The 16,760-nt window shown below is 42.2% G+C and overlaps 1 protein-coding gene across 2 annotated transcripts in view; it reads right to left on the bottom strand.

Annotated features, from left to right (window-relative positions):
- The window catches only part of LOC101670773, an 83,511-nt gene that overhangs the window by 24,299 nt on the left and 42,452 nt on the right, over positions 1–16,760 (bottom strand). Inside the window, exons 2-3 of one of the 2 annotated variants that reach the window (XR_001177890.2) lie at positions 6,291–6,339; positions 5,604–5,860 (exon numbers count right to left, since the gene is read on the bottom strand). Coding sequence is in view for 1 of the 2 variants with exons in the window: in XM_004742719.3 (XP_004742776.1) it covers positions 5,604–5,636 (33 nt within the window). In the remaining variant the exon portion in view is untranslated. Of the gene's footprint in view, positions 1–5,603; positions 5,861–6,290; positions 6,340–16,760 lie in introns of those variants that run through there. The other variant, XM_004742719.3, reaches the window with a different exon arrangement.

The following is a 16,760-nucleotide window of genomic DNA, read 5'->3' as shown; positions in this document are numbered from 1 at the left end:
CAGCACACATGTCAATCAAATCCAGGCTGAGCTATCAAACCCAATTACCCAGAAACCAGCTGACATAAGCTATTAATAAAGCCACATGAAGCCGGGGAGCAGACGTCCTCACTCTGGCTCACACTCTCTGCCCAGGTGTCACACCATTGCTCCCGAAGCTTCTGCACTTGGCCAGATTCCCACCTCATCTTGTCTCGGTCTTCCCATCCCTGACCCCTGCCGCGCATCATTGGAGCCCTCAAGACATGTCTGTTGGGCTAAACACTTCTCCTCGCCTTGTAATAAGCATATTTCAGACTATCTGGATTCCCTCCCCTCTGATTTCAAGTGTTTTGGAGCATTTGAACTAACTGATGTTCCCTGTGTATGCCTATGGAGACAATGCCTTTTGGGCAGTGGCTGTGTCCCCAGCCAAGCACATGGAGTACGTGGCTCCTCACTTGCCTCCTTTCTCTTCCTCCTAGAGAGCAGAATCTCGGGAATGAACACCTGCTGATCACCTCCTGAATGCCGCACACTGCATGCATACAACCATGCATGAGAGCTGCAGCACTGCAGCTCAGAGACATTAAATAGCTCATCTGAGCTCAGGCCACAGCTGAACCGAGACTCTAGGATGGCAAAGCCAGTCTCTATCCAGACTTCACTGCTCAGTTGGGCCTCTTTTCCTCAAACTGAGTGCAGACCCCAAAACTTTGAATGGTATTTAGACAGGTACAAGTTTTAAAAGAGCCTTGAAGTGTGCAAATGACACCTCATCTTAACACGTGCATTTTTCAGATGTGACAACCTAACAGATCAATGCCACATTTAAGACTTAGTACTCAAGGGGTGCCCGGGTGGCTCAGTGGGTGGTTAAAGCCTCTGCCTTCAACTCAGGTCATGATCTCAGGGTCCTGGGACTGAGCCCCATATCAGGCTCTCTGCTCAGCAGGGATCCTGCTTCCCCCCATCCCCCTCTCTCTGCCTGCCTCTCTGCCTATTTGTGATCTCTGTCTGTTAAATAAAGAAATAAAAATCTTAAAAAAAAAAAGAAAGAAAGAAAGAAAAAAAAAGAAAAATCTTTAAAAAAAAACAAAAAAGACTCAGTATTCAACATCTATAGAGTTTTCCATACATTTCTGCTCCTTGGTACCTATGCAAGCCTGAGACATACTAGTCTTTCAGGAAATATTTGGAGAGTGAAGGATGAAAGGGTGGGCATGTGGGGTGTTTGGTGTGGGAGTGGGGGTGGATGCTCTTTTCAGGTAAGCAAAGTAGGGCCCAGGGCCGACCTGCCGGTTGCACAGTTAACACTGTGTGCGAACATCTCCCTGTTTTGTGGGCTTCCATCGCCCCCTAGCCACCATGGGGAGAAATACCCAACTCAGGCAAAATCCTTTGAGCCCTTTGACAGTCTTAGCTACTACAGTGTACACCTTCGTGCTTTGTCTTTTCTATAGCAGCTTTCTTTAGTCGCTATTATTAAACACCGGTGTCTGTAAGGGTTGGCATCACTTATCTTACCAGCGCAAAAGAATGGGATTTGTCAGTTCTTTAGAAGCCCTTTCCTAGTAAGAACCGTGCCTTGCTTGTCTCTGAGTCCCCGGCTCTACCATGAAAACTCCTGGGCATCTGTCCGCGTGTGTCCTGGCTTTAGCACCAGGCCAGGTCCTATCTCCTCCATGAAGCTCACACAGCGACAGCTTCTACTAATTCCTCACTGGCCACGAGCAAGGGGCCTGATGAGCACCATCTCACGTAATTCTCCTGATGACCCTATCTCACAAGCAGGGAAACTGAGGTATGGTGGTCGCACACACCTTGGCAAAGCCACGATTCAAACCCAGCTGCCTCCTCCTCAGGTCTAGGACCCTCCTCTCAACATGGGCCGTGGGAGTCCCCCCAACCAGAGTGGTATCTCATCTTCTGCCGCCATTCCTTTCTGACTCCTTCCTGTCATTTTTCATTCCATCTCCCTGTAAGTTGTATTTCTTCTTTCTCTCAACCAGAAACTCAAGCCCCAAGAAGGACGTTGTCCTTCAACATGTCATCTTTGTGCACAGCAAATCTCACACGTGGTGGGTACTCAGGAAAGGCGTGTGGCCATCCACGTAATTTGTGAAACTGCGGCTTCTTCAATGACTACGAGGTTGTTAGTTCTGAGTTCAGGTTTCCCTGAACCTGGAGAACCTGAGGAGAACCAGAAGAGACATGGGGATGCTTGGCATCAGAATGACTCAGAGACCTTTAGCTGGTTGTCTGCTTACAACAATGCTCTCATGGGAAGGAGGAGAGTGAGTGGGGGTATTGCCTGGGACAAATGCAAAGTAGGGTTTATAACTGAGAGACCACAGAGGGGAAGAGGGAGCTGCAGACTGTCTGAAAGCAGGCTCTTCTGGGAACAGTGAGGCTTGGTTTACATTTTTTCCATAAACTGATTAGCAGACAGGAAGCAAAGAGGTCAGCCTGGAGGCTCTACCTTGAGCTGGCTGAATAGAGGCATTCAAGAAGATGATTCCCAAAAACCTAGGGAGTCTGGCTGTGGTGTAAGTGACAGGCTGCCTGTGTGATGTGTCCAGAGCCCTCCCCCTTCCCTGATCAGATTCCTCTGGGGGAGGTGATCACTGTCCAACCATCGCTTGCCAGGACCAAAGCAGAGGAAAGTGAGCCATTCTTCATCATGGGAAAGGAGAACCAGCCCACTGTTCTGGAAGGAAGAGGACTGGCCTGTAGGTTTGAGGGAGCACAGAATAGGGGGTGGGCAAAAGCAGAATTTGGGATTCTAGGTAGGAAATTAAGGGTCGGAGGAGAAAGAAAAAGAAAGAACAGGTGCACGCACGGGTTCAGTTCACAACACTGAACAACCATGCCAGATGGATGCAGGCCAATCCACAGACATTGTTGGACTCCTGAAGGACAACCTATGCTGGGCATGAGCCCTTCACCCCTCAGAATCTGGGAAGGGTCAAGGGGAACCTGGAGAAGTCCCCAGGGGTAAGTGTGGGGCTATGGTACTGGCTGCTGACCACTACAAAGAAATACATACAGCATTTTATCCACCACTGCTCTCATCAGAGATGTGCTGATTGAGTATCTTGCACTGAAACAAGAGAAGAGGGAGGAGAATGTGGCTCTCCAGGATCATTAACAGACATGGAAGCCAGTAAAAGGGAAACTGGCAGGGGCATGGCGGAGCTGCCCTTCCAGTCAGATCAGGTTCCCTGTTGTCCAGCATGGCGGGTCCCGAGGCCCCTGTGGTCATAGCTGTTGACCCGCCCCACCCGGGGAGGCAGCCCTGGCAGCAGCACCCATCCAGCTGGCTGAGCGGCAGCCCCAATTTCCAAGGCAGGGAAACCGGCTGGTCAGTTGGGCCAAAGCCCAGAGTGATGCTGATCTTGGCAGGCTCTCGTGCCCTCTTGTCGCTGCCCATGGCCCACAGGTGGCTCTTCTCCACACGCCCGAGTCAAAAACAAAATCCCTCCCCCGAGAAACAGCAATAGAGCCGTTTGCCTCTGGGCTTCAAGAAATGTGCAATTCAGACCACACTCCCCTCCATAGAATCTGTGTTAGAAGATCTGGAATTTCTGACTTTCCAAGAAGGAGCCCAGCCCCCATGCGTTTGTGAAAAAAAATAACAGGAATAAATATTTTCAGTCAGTTCCTCAATGTCCACAGGCTCCAAGAGGTTGCAAGGCCATAATCACCTCCCTCAGCATTCGCTAACTATTCCCACAGCGTCCTGAGTACATTTTCGGGGCTGTTTCTAATTACCCCCTGCCCTTGGGGAGTTCATTTTGCATCACAGTTTTGCTCTGGGCCATCGAAAACTATTTCCATCTTCCCATATGTGTTTGGCTACCACTAATTGGGGAAAGTTATTTTTAGCATTTCCTCATCCTTCTGTCTTTGCAGATCTGCCCTATTTAGGGAAAAAAATCTAGAAAAGAGTAATTTTCCCCCCTAAGGAATACCAGAGATGCTTTTAAAGTTCTACAAGCAATTTTTTTCATGTTCACTGTAGAAATCAGTAAAGAGGAGCAAAAAATCCCAAATCCTGGATTTTCTTCTCTACCATGTGTGCTGGCATAGAAAGAAAAGGAAGGATTCTTTTCCTCCTTCAAAACTCAGGTCGGTGTCACAACCTCTAACAGATCCTACAGCTCCCCCATCCCACTCCAGCTTTGGGCAGACCCACCATCACCGGAATTCAACAATCGCACTAGAACTATACCTTGCTATACTTTTTATATGTCAGATACCACTTGCACCCTCAAAGAATTCTGTCAAATTTAAGGTATCTTTTAAAAACTAAATATGAAGGGTTTTAAACTACTTTCACCTAATCTGTACTTTCTTTTTATCAATTAGCAATTTGACAAGCAGCTTTAGAATTATTTTAGTACTTGAATTTAAAAGAATGGCAGCATACAAATATTTGTGTATTGCTGCCAAAATTAAGAAATGGTATTTTCTTATCATTTGGTTTAGTATTTTGTTTTTAATTATCACTTATCAAACATAACAAAAAAGCAGTATTTCAACCACAAAGAAACATGAACCTTTGACTAATTTTGGTCAAAGATAGACCTATCACTGTTACTCAGAAATGGGTTCTACTGAAGGGCGCCTGGGTGGCTCAGTGGGTTAAGCCTCTGCCTTCGGCTCAGGTCATGATCTCAGGGTCTTGGGATCAAGCCCCGCATCGGGGCTCCCTACCCAGCAGAGAGCCTGCTTCCCCACTTTCTCTCTCTGCCTACCTCTCTGGCTACTTGTGATCTCTGTCTGTCAATAAATAAATAAATAAATAAATAAATAAAATTTTTTTTTTAAAAAAGGGTTCTGTTGAAACAGTTTCATTTCTTCTGTTCTTCATTACTCAAAGACTCATAATTAGGATTTCGTTCAAATATGTGAACTGAGGGCACCTGGGTGGCTCAGTTGGTTGTGCGACTGCCTTGGGCTCAGGTCATGATCCCGGACGTGCAGGATCGAGTCCCGCATTAGGCTCCCAGCTCGTTGGGGAGTGTGCTTCTCCCTCTGACCTCCTCTCTCATGCTCTCTCACTCATTCTCTCTCAAGTAAAAAAATAAAATCTTTTTTTTAAAAATGTGAACTGAGTGCTTCATAAAAAATTAATTTGAAATTAGCTAACCTATCACACATGTATTAGAATAGCTCAGATCTTGGCCACTGACAAGGGCAAATGTTGGTGAGGATATGGAACAACCGGAATTCTCCTTCAAGGCTGGTGGGAAACCAAAATGACACAGGGACCTTGGAAAACAGTTTGGGATTTCTTACAAAACTAAACAGACTCTTTCCCTATGATTCAGCAAAAGTGATCCTTGATGTCTACTCAAGGAGTTAAAAACTTATGTCTACACAAAAACCTGTACATGGATGTTTATAGCGACTTAATTCATAATTATCCAGACTTGGTAACTTTTTGCCTGTTACTATGTTATGAATCTCTCTCCCATTTGGCCCACAAGTCTATACACTTCTTTCTGTGGTGGACATGGAGAGGCAGTGCCTGCAACCCTTTCAAGGAAAGACTTGTGCCAGCTGTTGGAGGACAAGCTCCAGCTGCTTCTTGCCTCAGTAGCAGAGAGCTGACTCACCCAAGAACTTGGGTCTTCCTGGGGGACCCACATCCATTGACTGGTTGTTGTAGGAGACAAAGGCCCAGCCGTTTCAGCCCAACAAGGGATCACTCTGATAGGCTGCTTCTGCTCCAGAGCTGTCCAAAGGGTTCCTATTGTTGGCCCGTTTTGTACTAGGATCTTTCCCACGAAGAAATCCCACTTCCTTCACCTTCTTTCCACAGATGATCTCTAATAAATACCATACACATCAAACTCCATCTTGGTGTCTATTTCTGGAAAAAAAAAAAAAACCTGTGACAATTTGGAAGTTAATTGCTTAATTAATAACTAACATAACATATACCTTTACATATAAATACGCTATCCTAGAAAATAGTGTGTGTTTTTTTAATTATAGAAGAAACTGATTCTTTCATTGAATGATTATTGGAATGAAAGATTCAAAAGTTGAGCACCACACCTAAAACTAATATGACACTGTATGTTAATCTTACTGGATTTTTTTTTTTTTAATCTTAGTTAGCTTACATGAGAAAAACTAGTGTGATATAGTTGAGACAGTCATTATATTGCTTTTCAAACCTTGGTCCTAGACATGAAATCAGAATATCATTTCATTGTTGAGTTTTAATGATCTCAAATAGGATAATAATACATTATAATTTGATTTGTAAGCCTACTTTGGAAGGATATACAAATTACCTTTGTGGAATTGTGTAGAACCAAAATGTAATAAATGATGTAAGTCAATCTAAAACAAAACAAAATGAAATGAAACACTTTAGTATCAAAAAAACACAGTATTTTTCTAACAAATGCAAATCTTTTATTTACATTATTTTCCTCTAAATAAAAATCACCCCTTTAGTTGGGGTGAGAGTCCCTGTTATTTGCTGCCCCCTTTACCTTGCTTTATTTTTCTTTCTACCATTTTTTTTTTTAGTATCTTTTATATCAATATCTGTCTCCCTAGCACCTAGAATGGAGCATGACATACAGTAAGTGTTCCATAAATATTGGATGGAGAAGTAATGAATATATGAATAAATGGTAACGAATAAATGAATAAATGACTTAGGACCAAAGGAGATAAAACATATCCAGACCAATAATACATTTGGCCTCCCTCTTCAGGAAAAAGAAGCACAGTATTAACTTGCTTCATATAAAATTGCCCAAAGTACTCATTGTATATGCACAGATGTATCTAAGCCTTTTTCTTTGCTCCCTGCTTCCTCCCAGCCCCACCCCTTTGATGCAGGCTGCCTGATTGCATAGCTTTGGGGGAGCTCATGAGAAGGTTGTATTCAGAGGATCAAGAATGGTAACAGATGGCTGGATGCCCTCATTCTGCAGATGCCTCTGTATCTGTGCTGCTTAAAAGCATTTTAACTAGTATAGGGTGAGACGGGTATTATCTGGTTGCAGCCCAAGTTTCGAATCCCAGATTAGTGCCCAGTCCCCTCAGCCTCATAGCTGCTAATCCTCTGTGACAGTTCTTGTGCACCTGTGGATGCTGAATGCTTTCAGACTTCAGGGAATTCTGTTTCATTATAACTTGTTTGGGGTTGGATTTTGCCCTACATGAGCTCTTTGGCTAATGTCGCTGGCTCATATTTTTGTTAGACTATTTAAAGACAAGTGAATAAATTTGGAGAGAGTAATGAAAGGTGTTACAGGAGACTTGAGATTGAGCTAGAACTTTGGCCATCCATCCTAGTCATCAAAAGCAGTCCTTAACCTTATTGTTGTTCTGACAAGATGGCGGAGAAGCACAGGTCGATTTAGAGATTCAGTCCAAGGGGAACAGCGACTCTCACATTCTTTCATGGAGAGACCTGACCGAAGAATGTAACAGAAGACACAGAACCTCATAAAAAAGCACAGTCTGTATTCATAGTTAAGCAGTTAAGTTCGTAGTTAAGTTTACCTACAGCGTTTTTGTCGCTTCTGTCTACAATCAGAAAGACTCTAGGGGCTCCTGGGTGGCTCAGTGGGTTAAAGCCTCTGCTTTAGGCTCAGGTCATGATTTCAGGGTCCTGGAATCAAGCCCAGCAATGGGCTCTCTCCTCAGCAGGGAGCCTGCTTCCTCCTCTCTCTCTGCCTGTCTTTCTGCCTACTTGTGATCTCTGTCTGTCAAATGAATAAATAAAACCTTTATATATATATATTTTAAAAATTAAAAAAGAAAAAAAGACTAACACCATAATCTTCCAATAGCTTTTCATGTGACTGCAATGGATGTTTGTTATGCTAAGTCTGTAGTAGACTCTTAGTTTCTAAATGAACCTTTTCCAGTTTAAGTAATTTGCACAGAGGAAAATGTCAACTTTTCCTCTTTTCTCCCTAAGAGAGAGCTGATTAGAAAAATACAGGAGACGCCAAATGTTGAAATCAGCAGACCTTTAAATTGCATGGAAACAGATTTCTTAAAATGTAATTCTACCTGGGTTGCTGAAAATGGAGTTAAGAAATCCATTAGCTCTTGGCCCTTTTCCCATTTTTGTAATTATTGTCATATCTTCCTCTGTTGTGAAGTGTCTATTATGTAAATTCCATGAGGAGTGGCTTTTCCATCGTGATCGGCTCATTGCTGCTGTCAGTACAGAACCTCCTGGGGACTTCACTGAGAGTCTACCCAGAAAGGAAAGGAAATATGAGTTTGAGGAGTTTTGTTAGCATGAGATGGGGCAGTCTCCATTGTAGCCATGCTTTGCCAAAACATTTCAGGATGCTTTTGGCCTGTGAAATCACCTCAGAGAAAATATACAAGGTTTGGTATATTGTTCCCTCCTTTTTTAGGAAAACATGACCAGACACATTTTTATTGTCACAGAGGGAATAAACTCCTTTCCTCTGGTGGCAATTATTTTTATTGGGTTTGTAATTTTAAGGTCACTGATGGGAGGAGGGGGAGGTGTCCATTTCCCATAGGAGGCAAGTAGAGTGAAGAAGCTGATAGATCTTCTCAAAGAGGGTTAAAATGTAAAATTATAATCATGAAGAATGTGGCCATCCATCCATCAATAGTCTTTTATAAGCTTCAATTTAAAGATGTCTCTCAATTAGGAAAATAAGGTAGTACGGTATAATACAGTGAACATAAACTTTGAAATTTAAGAATGGTTACTGGCCATTAAAGGGAACTAGTGAAGATAGGCCTTCCAGAATTATGATTTGGGGTCAATATCACAGACTAGGTGGGCATGGAAGAAATTCTCTGCCCTCTTCCACCAACTTTTTCTAAACATCTGTAACTCCTATAGATATGAACAGACTTAAATGGGTAGGTGGCCCAGTTCACAAGATTTAGAAAACTGGTCCAATATCTAAAGGACACCAAAGCCAGAATGAAGAGAAGAAGCAGCATGGCCTGAGGTTATCACACCCAAATAGAGGTCTTATCAGCTGGGAGTTGAGGTTTTCTTTAAGATTTTGTTTATTTATTTGAGAGAGAGACAGTGAGAGAGAGCATGAGAGGAAAGAAGGTCAGAGGGAGAAACAGACTCCCCGTGGAGCTGGGAGCCCGAGGCAGGACTTGATCCTTGGACTCCAGGATCATGACCTGAGCCAAAGGCAGCCGGTCAACCTACTGAGCCACCCAGATGCCTGGGAGCTGAAGTTTTAACACACTTAGAGTTAGTTCCCCAACCTCGGGGAAAGGATGGTTATGAGTAATGTCAGTATTTTCTTTCATGAACTTAATGAGTAGAAAATCTCTTCCTATGTTCCTGGAGAAGAAACAAGAAGATAACCACCTACTTTGATCCTTGGACCAAAAGAGCCACCCACAATATATCAAAATAAACGTGTGAGGTTCTGCATTTACAATTTGGATATGGTGAGAAAACCCTCATGCAAAGAAATTAATATAAAAATTCTGAAATGGGTGAAACCACTAGAAACATGGAGGAGGCCCTGTAAATCTGTTCTTGGAGACATTTTTTTACCCCCGTGATGAACGGAATTATACCCCCCACAATTCATATGTTGACGCTCGAGCCCCTATGGTGATTGTAATTAAAGACAAGGTCTTTAAAGAGGTAGTTAGGGGTCAATGAGGTCATAAAGATGGAGCCCCAATCCAGTAGGACTAGCATCTCTCTGAGAGGAGGAAGAGACACAAGAAAGACCATGTGAGGTTGGGATGAAAAGGGCCAGCTTCAGGCCAAGAACAGAGACCTCAGGAGACACTAAACCTGCTGGCAGCTCCTTGACCTTGGACCTCTAACCTCCACAACTGTGAGAAAATAATTTCTATGTGCAAGCTACCCAGGCTGACTATGACACTCCTGATTACATGGCCATCTGGATACACTCACTGAAGATAAATTCACAAGAAAAATGTATAGACTGCACAGAGAGGAAGTCACAAGGAACATCAAACAGGAGAATTTGCACCCCCCAAAACTAAAGGTAATAGGTTAAGCTAAACGAGATTATAAAATAAGCTTGTTTTTGTTTAAAATATTTAGAGAGTCAAGAAGGTATACAAACTGTAAGTCAAGTGCAGAGTAATATGGGAAGAACCTGTTTTTTGAGAGGAAACTATATAGGCATTGTAGAAATAAAAGTTATAACTATTGAGAGGGGCCTGGGTGGCTCAGTCAGTTGAGCATCAGACTCTTGATCTCAGTTCAGGTCTTGATCTCAGGGTCATGAGTTTGGGCCCCACGTTAGGCTCCATGCTGGGCGTAGAGCCTACTTAAATTAGGCGGGGAGGAGTGCCTGGGTGGCTCAGTGGGTTAAAGCCTCTGCCTTCAGCTCAGGTCATGATCTCAGGGTCCTGGGATCGAGCCCCAGGTCAGGTTCTCTGATCAGCAGGGAACCTGCTTCCCCCTCTCTCTCTGCCTGCCTCTCTGACTACTTGTGATCTCTGTCTGTCAAATAAATAAATAAAATCTTAAAAAAAAAAAAGACGGGGTATAATTATTGAAATTAAAAGTATACTACGGGGTGCCTGGTTGGCTCAGTCAATAAAATATCCCACTCTTGATCTTCTAGTCATGAGTTAGAGACCCAGGCTGGGTGTAGGGATCACTTTTTTTTTTTAAAGTGTTGTAGGTGGAAAAACAGCATATTAGACCCAGGCAAATAGAAAATTAGTGAATTGAAATATAAATCTTAAAACAACAACAACAAAAAAAAAACCTTGTGGCATAGGATGAAAATAGAAAGGAGAGGTGAGATGCCTCGGTGGCTCACTCGGTTAAGCGTCTGCCTTCAGCTCAGGTCATGATCCCAGAGTCCTGGGATGGAGTTCCACATCTGGCTCCCTGCTCAGTGGGGAGCTGGCTTCTCCCTCTGCCTGCTGCTCCTTCTGCTTGTGCACGCTCTCTCTCTCTCTCTCTGACAAATAAATAAATAAATAAAATCTTCAAAAGAAAAGAGAGGCAAAGACACACAAAGGACAGAATGAGAAATCCCAAAATATGTCTGGTAAAAATTACCCAAAAAAATCAACAGGGGAAAAAAAAAAAAAAAAGCGGAGGAGGTGGTGGTATTTAAAAAGCTAAAGGCTGAAAATTCCCTGAATTATAAAAGGAATCTCTCTCTGGTGGAAAGGAAAGTATCAGTGATGTGGAAAATAAAGGCACAATGTAGCTTAAATTAAAATCTCTTTATAGCTCACAGCCCACTGATAGATACCTGAAACATGCAGGGCATGACCTTCCTTGAGGAACTCGTGGCTGCCTTAGGCCTTAACCTTTAAAAAGGAACCTTATCTTGGCAGTAGCTGGTCCCTCAAGGTCCTGAAAACCTTGCTTCTAGATTCCTTGGAGACTCGTGCTATGCCTAACCCCCACTAGTTCAAAAGTACACAGTCAGTCACTCCTCACAATCCCAGTATAGCTCTTTCTGCCCACGGGTCCTGTCCTGTGAGAGAGAAGGGGTTGAGGTAGAGGCAAGAGAGATAGGAGGCCCTTAACTCCCCTGACTGGGTTTGGAAACTGCCCCTGGCAGGTGGAGAGGCTAAGACAGAGAAGAACAAGACATAAGGGAACAAAACATAAGGGAAAAAACCAAGAAGACACAAGAATCTCAAAGCCACAGGCTTCCCAGTCAGTTGTCTGTAAAGACTTCCACTGTAAGTCCTCAGCAGCAACGCATTCGGGACCCCTCTCTCTCTGGAGCGCTTTTTTCTTCCCTTTCTGCTCTCACCTTCACTTAATAAACTTTCACTTCACCTTTCCATGTCCACAAGAGTCATTCCTCGACTCTGTGAGACAAGAACCTTGCAAGCCTGCAACATCAGGACCTAAGCAGATAAAAGAAAAGCATAATTCCAACTCAACATATCGTAATGAAACAGCACATATCCAAAACAAAGGGGGAAAAAAGCCTTAAGAGCCACCAGATTGGGGCAACTGGGTGGCTCCGTCGGTTAAGTGTCTGCCTTTGTTCAGCTCAGGTCAGCTCAGGTGATTTCAGGGTCCTGGAATGGAGCCCCGCATCAGGTTCCCTGCTTCTCCCTCTCTCTGCTTTTCCCCTTGCTTGTACTCTCTCTGTGTCAAATAAATACATAATATCTTTAAAAAAAAAAAGCCATCAGATTATGTATCAAAGAATGGCAATCATACTGGAGAAGACTTAACAGAAGTCAAATGACAATGGAGTGATATTTCAAAGTTCTAATGAGGAAAAAGACTGTCTCCCCAGAATTCTATCCTAGTGATACCGTCACTCAAGACTGAGAGCAAAATAAAGATGCTTTCAGACAAGCAAATGTACTACTTACAGACTTGCCTGAAGTAACTGGCTAAAATGTACCAGAGAAAGACTTGGATCTGAGTGGTATGCAAGCAGCAGTGCTAAGTACACTGGTTGTCTTCATCAGCATTTACTGTAAGTCATAATGATAGCACTAAGACGGGCGAAGGAGGTGGAGGTCAGGGAGAGGGGAGAGACCACAGTAAATGGAAAACACAGAATACGATAATAGGAAAAAAAAAAACAATGTATCGGTACACAACATAAATGTAAATGGATCACATTCGTCTATTAGATTCTGACTCCATTTACAAAATCCAGCTGGAGGTTGCTCTCGTCTTTGTGGCTTGCTTTCTTACTGATGGGAAGTGAGTCTGCTGTCATTCTTATGTTTGTTACTCTGTAGTGCATCTTTCTCTCTGGCTGCTTATGAGATTTGTTTTTTTAATTGTTGGTTTTAAGTAATTTGCTCATGAAATTACAGTGACACTTATCCCCAGTAGATCTATAGAGTTAACAAAATCACAACAAACTTTTTATAAGAATTTTTTGTCTAGAGATTGATAAGTGTATTGCAAAATTTACAAGAATATGAAAACGATCTAAAATGGCCAAAACAACTTTTTAAAAAAGGCTGGAGGCCTTATAGTACCTGATTTATGCTACTTGATCTCAAATCTTATTATAAATATTATTGTAAATTATTATTATAAAGCAATAATAAATAAGACAGTTTAATCAAGACAAATATATCAATGGAACAGAACAGAGTCTAGAAAAAAAATCCACGTAATATGATAGATTGATATTTTGACAAAAGTATAAAGGCAATTCAGTAGACCAAAAACTAGTCCTTTCAGCAAAGGGTGTTGCAACAGCTGGATATGGATTCATGGTAAAAAAAAAAAATTAAAAAAGAACTCCAATCTATATCTTACACCGTAGGCATAAGTTAAATGGATCAGAGACCCAAATGAAAGACCCTAAAATGACAAAACTTGTAGGAGAAAACACAGGAGAAAATTTTAGTGGGTTTGTTTTGGGAAAGAGTTCTCAAATAAGTCACTGCAGCATGAACTATAAAAGCAATTCTACATTCTGCCCTCCACATCCCTCTACCTGCTTCAGAGAACCACTGATCTGCTTTCTGTCTATGCAAGAGTTTTTTGTTTTGTTTTGTTTTTTAGAAATTTCATATACATGGAAACAAATCGATAGGCTCTTGTGTCTGGGTTCTTTTGCTTAGGATCTTTTGTTTTGCTTAAAGATGTATGTGTTTGAAAGAGAAAGAGCATGAGGACATACACGCAGGAGTAGAGTGAGGGGCAGAGGCAGAGAATCTTCAAGCAGACTCCCTGTGGAGCACAGAGCCTGTTGCAGGGCTCGGCCTCACAATGAGACCATGACCTGACCCAAAACCAATAGCCAGACGCTTCACCAACTGAGCCACACAGGTGCCCCTGTGGAATGATTCTGAGCTTCATTCTTGTTGCATGAATCAGTAGCTCTGTTTGTTTGTTTAATCCCAAGTGCTATTCCATTGTAGGGATATTTTCCACTTTCTGTTTATTCATTCCCCAGCTAACGGACTTCTGGGTTCTTTCCACTTTGGGGCCAGTATGAATAATGCTGCTATGATTAGTCACAAGTGAGGGACTACAACTCTTTCTGTGCACGTTAGGTTTTCAGGATTCTTGGAGTTTTTCACTTCCTGAGGAGTAGATTTGCAAGATTGTGTGGTAAGTGTATCTTCATTTAAGCAACTTAAAAAATGATTTACAAGGAGGTTGCTTTTCTTTACATTCCACCAGAAATGTAATAGTATTTCAGTTTCTCCAAATCCTCCTTAACACCTGCTATTGTCTGTTTTATCAAGTAGAGCCAGGATAGTGGGTGTAGAGTAGCACCCTATTTTGATTTTAATTGCATTTCCCTAATGATGTTGAATACCTTTTTATGTACTTATAATCATTCAGATATCATTATTCAAATATTTTGTCTTTTTAAAAAATTGGGTTTCTTTTTTTTTCTTCTAAATATTTTATTTATGCATTTGACTGATAGAGATCACAAGTAGGCAGAGAAGCAGGCAGAGAGAGAGGGGGAAGCAGGCTCCCTGCTGAACAGAGAGTCCAATGCGGGGCTCGATCCCAGGATCCGGGGATCATGGCCTGAGCCAAAGGCAGAGGTTTAACCCACTGAACCACCCAGGTGCCCCCAAAATTGGGTTTCTTGTATTAGTACTAATATAAGAGTTCTTTCTATATTCTGCATATGAGTCCTTTGTCTGATCTATAATTTGCAAATATTAACTCCTAGTCTATGCTTTGTGGTCTTTTTTTTTTTTTTTCACTTTTAAAGTGTCTTTTGAAGAATAAAAGTTTTTTTTTATTTTGATAATTTTTGTGTACCAAATTTTTCTTTAACATATCTTACTTTTGGTCTCATATATAATGAATCTTTATCTTTTCTAAGAAGACTATACATAATGTCTCCTATACTTATTTTTAGAAGTTTTATAGCTTTAGTTCTTACATTTAGATCTATGATTCATTTTGAATTCTTTTTTGTGTGTGTATTGACTGAGGTTTTTTTCTTTTATTTGTTTTTGAGCACATGTATAGTCAATTGTTTCTAGATGTTGGACAATAAATACAAGAAAGAAGAAGACCGAACAGAGAAGGAAAGGGGGAGAAGAGATGATCTTTATGTATAAAACAGATTGAACAGTCTTATATAAACATAATTATAGTCTGGAAGACTTTATACTGTCTCAGGACCTTTAGTAAGAAAGGGGAAGCATTTTTTGCCCTCTCATGTTGGTAAAAGGTTTGCCCTTTGGGCACTAAACCCTCATACTTTCAGGTTGCATATATGTGGACACTGAACATTTCTGAGTTCTCATGGGGTCCACAGGGAGGTCTCAGGACAAGAAGCAAGAGACTACAGCCTGTGCCTGAAGCAAGATGTTTGCAGGCTTCTCCCCCATTAAACTAATTAAAGCCAGGAGAAGTGGTCACAGTGGCTGGAACGGAGGTCAGCTAAACCAAGGGTTCTTGCAGTGACACATAAGAAATGTCCAATACCATGTCTTTTCTCTCCAAAAAAGAGCATCTGTAGTTGCAGGAATATTTTTCTGGACCACAAAGTGACAGAATGCAAAGATGACATGGCTGTAATCTGATTACACAGCAACGATCTTGTGAAGCAAATTCTCTGTGTCATTGCAGGCTGTGTCATTGCAAGGGAGACAGTTGCATTAGCTCGAGGAAGTAGAGATTAACCTCAGCAAGGGAGGCTAAGGGGAGATTAAGGGCAAGACCGAAGGGCGGTATCAGCAGCAGTGATGCCTCTGAGTCCCCTGGCACAAATCAGTGTCTGCCCAAGGCTCCCTGGCAAGTGCCGTGGGAACCAGCAACAGTTGGGTCAAGTACAAAGCATGGGCAACTAATATGGCAAAATCTCCACTTTCAAAATCACTGTGGATTAAGGGGCATTGGGGAATTTCATTACTTAAACACATCAGGCAGGCAGTATCTCTCATTTTAGGTGTTGCGGGAATGAGAATGACCCCCACTTGCGGAAAAGTGCCTTGGGGAGGAGGTTACAGTGCAAGCAGGAAAAGGGCTTCCTGGCACTGGGAAGGCTAGATGGTTCCTCCTCAATCAGACCCCGGGGGGAATCAGAGAAACCCGGATCCCCCAAGGGAAGAGTGAAACAGAGGTTGGGGGATGAGAATGTGTGACAATGATTGTCTGATCCCAGGGCTATACTCAAAATACTTAACCTCAGGCATGGCATGGGCACTAATTAGTGAGAACAGATGCTAGCCGTAAACAATCAGTAGGTCATAAAGCTGATGAACACTGGCCCTGACCCAGGCTTTGTCTTGCGTCAGCTAATACAGCTTACAGAAAGGGTAACATTAGATGACAGATTTCCTCCTGTGTGCCAATCTTGAACTATTCATAGCTACTGCACAGAGTGCTGTGTTGAGACAAATTCTAATGGTTATGTCCCAGCTTAGTGGAAAAGATCATTGTGATCAGTGACCAACTAGTGATGTCTGCTGTGGTCACAGGGCTAGGAATGTCAGCAGTGGGCTGTGTGGTAGACTAACTGCCCCTGGGTTAAATGTTTACATTCAGTTCATCTCACAAATATTTATTGGTCATACACTGTGACCAATATACTGTATTTTTTAAATACAAAGTTGATACAAACATGAAAAAGGCTCAATTCCTATGCTAAGGACGATCTCAATCTAGTTAGGAAGGTAGATGTGTAGACAGAGAATTTTCACAAAAATGATCATTACATCACCAGAGATATACACAAGGTTTCATTATAAAAACATAAAGGAACACAATGTTAATAGAATTGTCCAGGTATATTAATTGAGATAGGGGTCATAAATGATTAAAATCATAGAGTTCATATTTTTAAAAAAGAGAGAAGAAT

This window comes from Mustela putorius, unplaced genomic scaffold, assembly GCF_011764305.1.
Source record: "Mustela putorius furo isolate JIRA1106 unplaced genomic scaffold, ASM1176430v1.1 tig00003858_pilon_pilon_pilon, whole genome shotgun sequence".
Lineage (NCBI taxonomy): Eukaryota > Metazoa > Chordata > Mammalia > Carnivora > Mustelidae > Mustela > Mustela putorius.
Note: the sequence above shows the minus strand (reverse complement) of the source record. Positions and strands in the feature narration are given on the sequence as shown.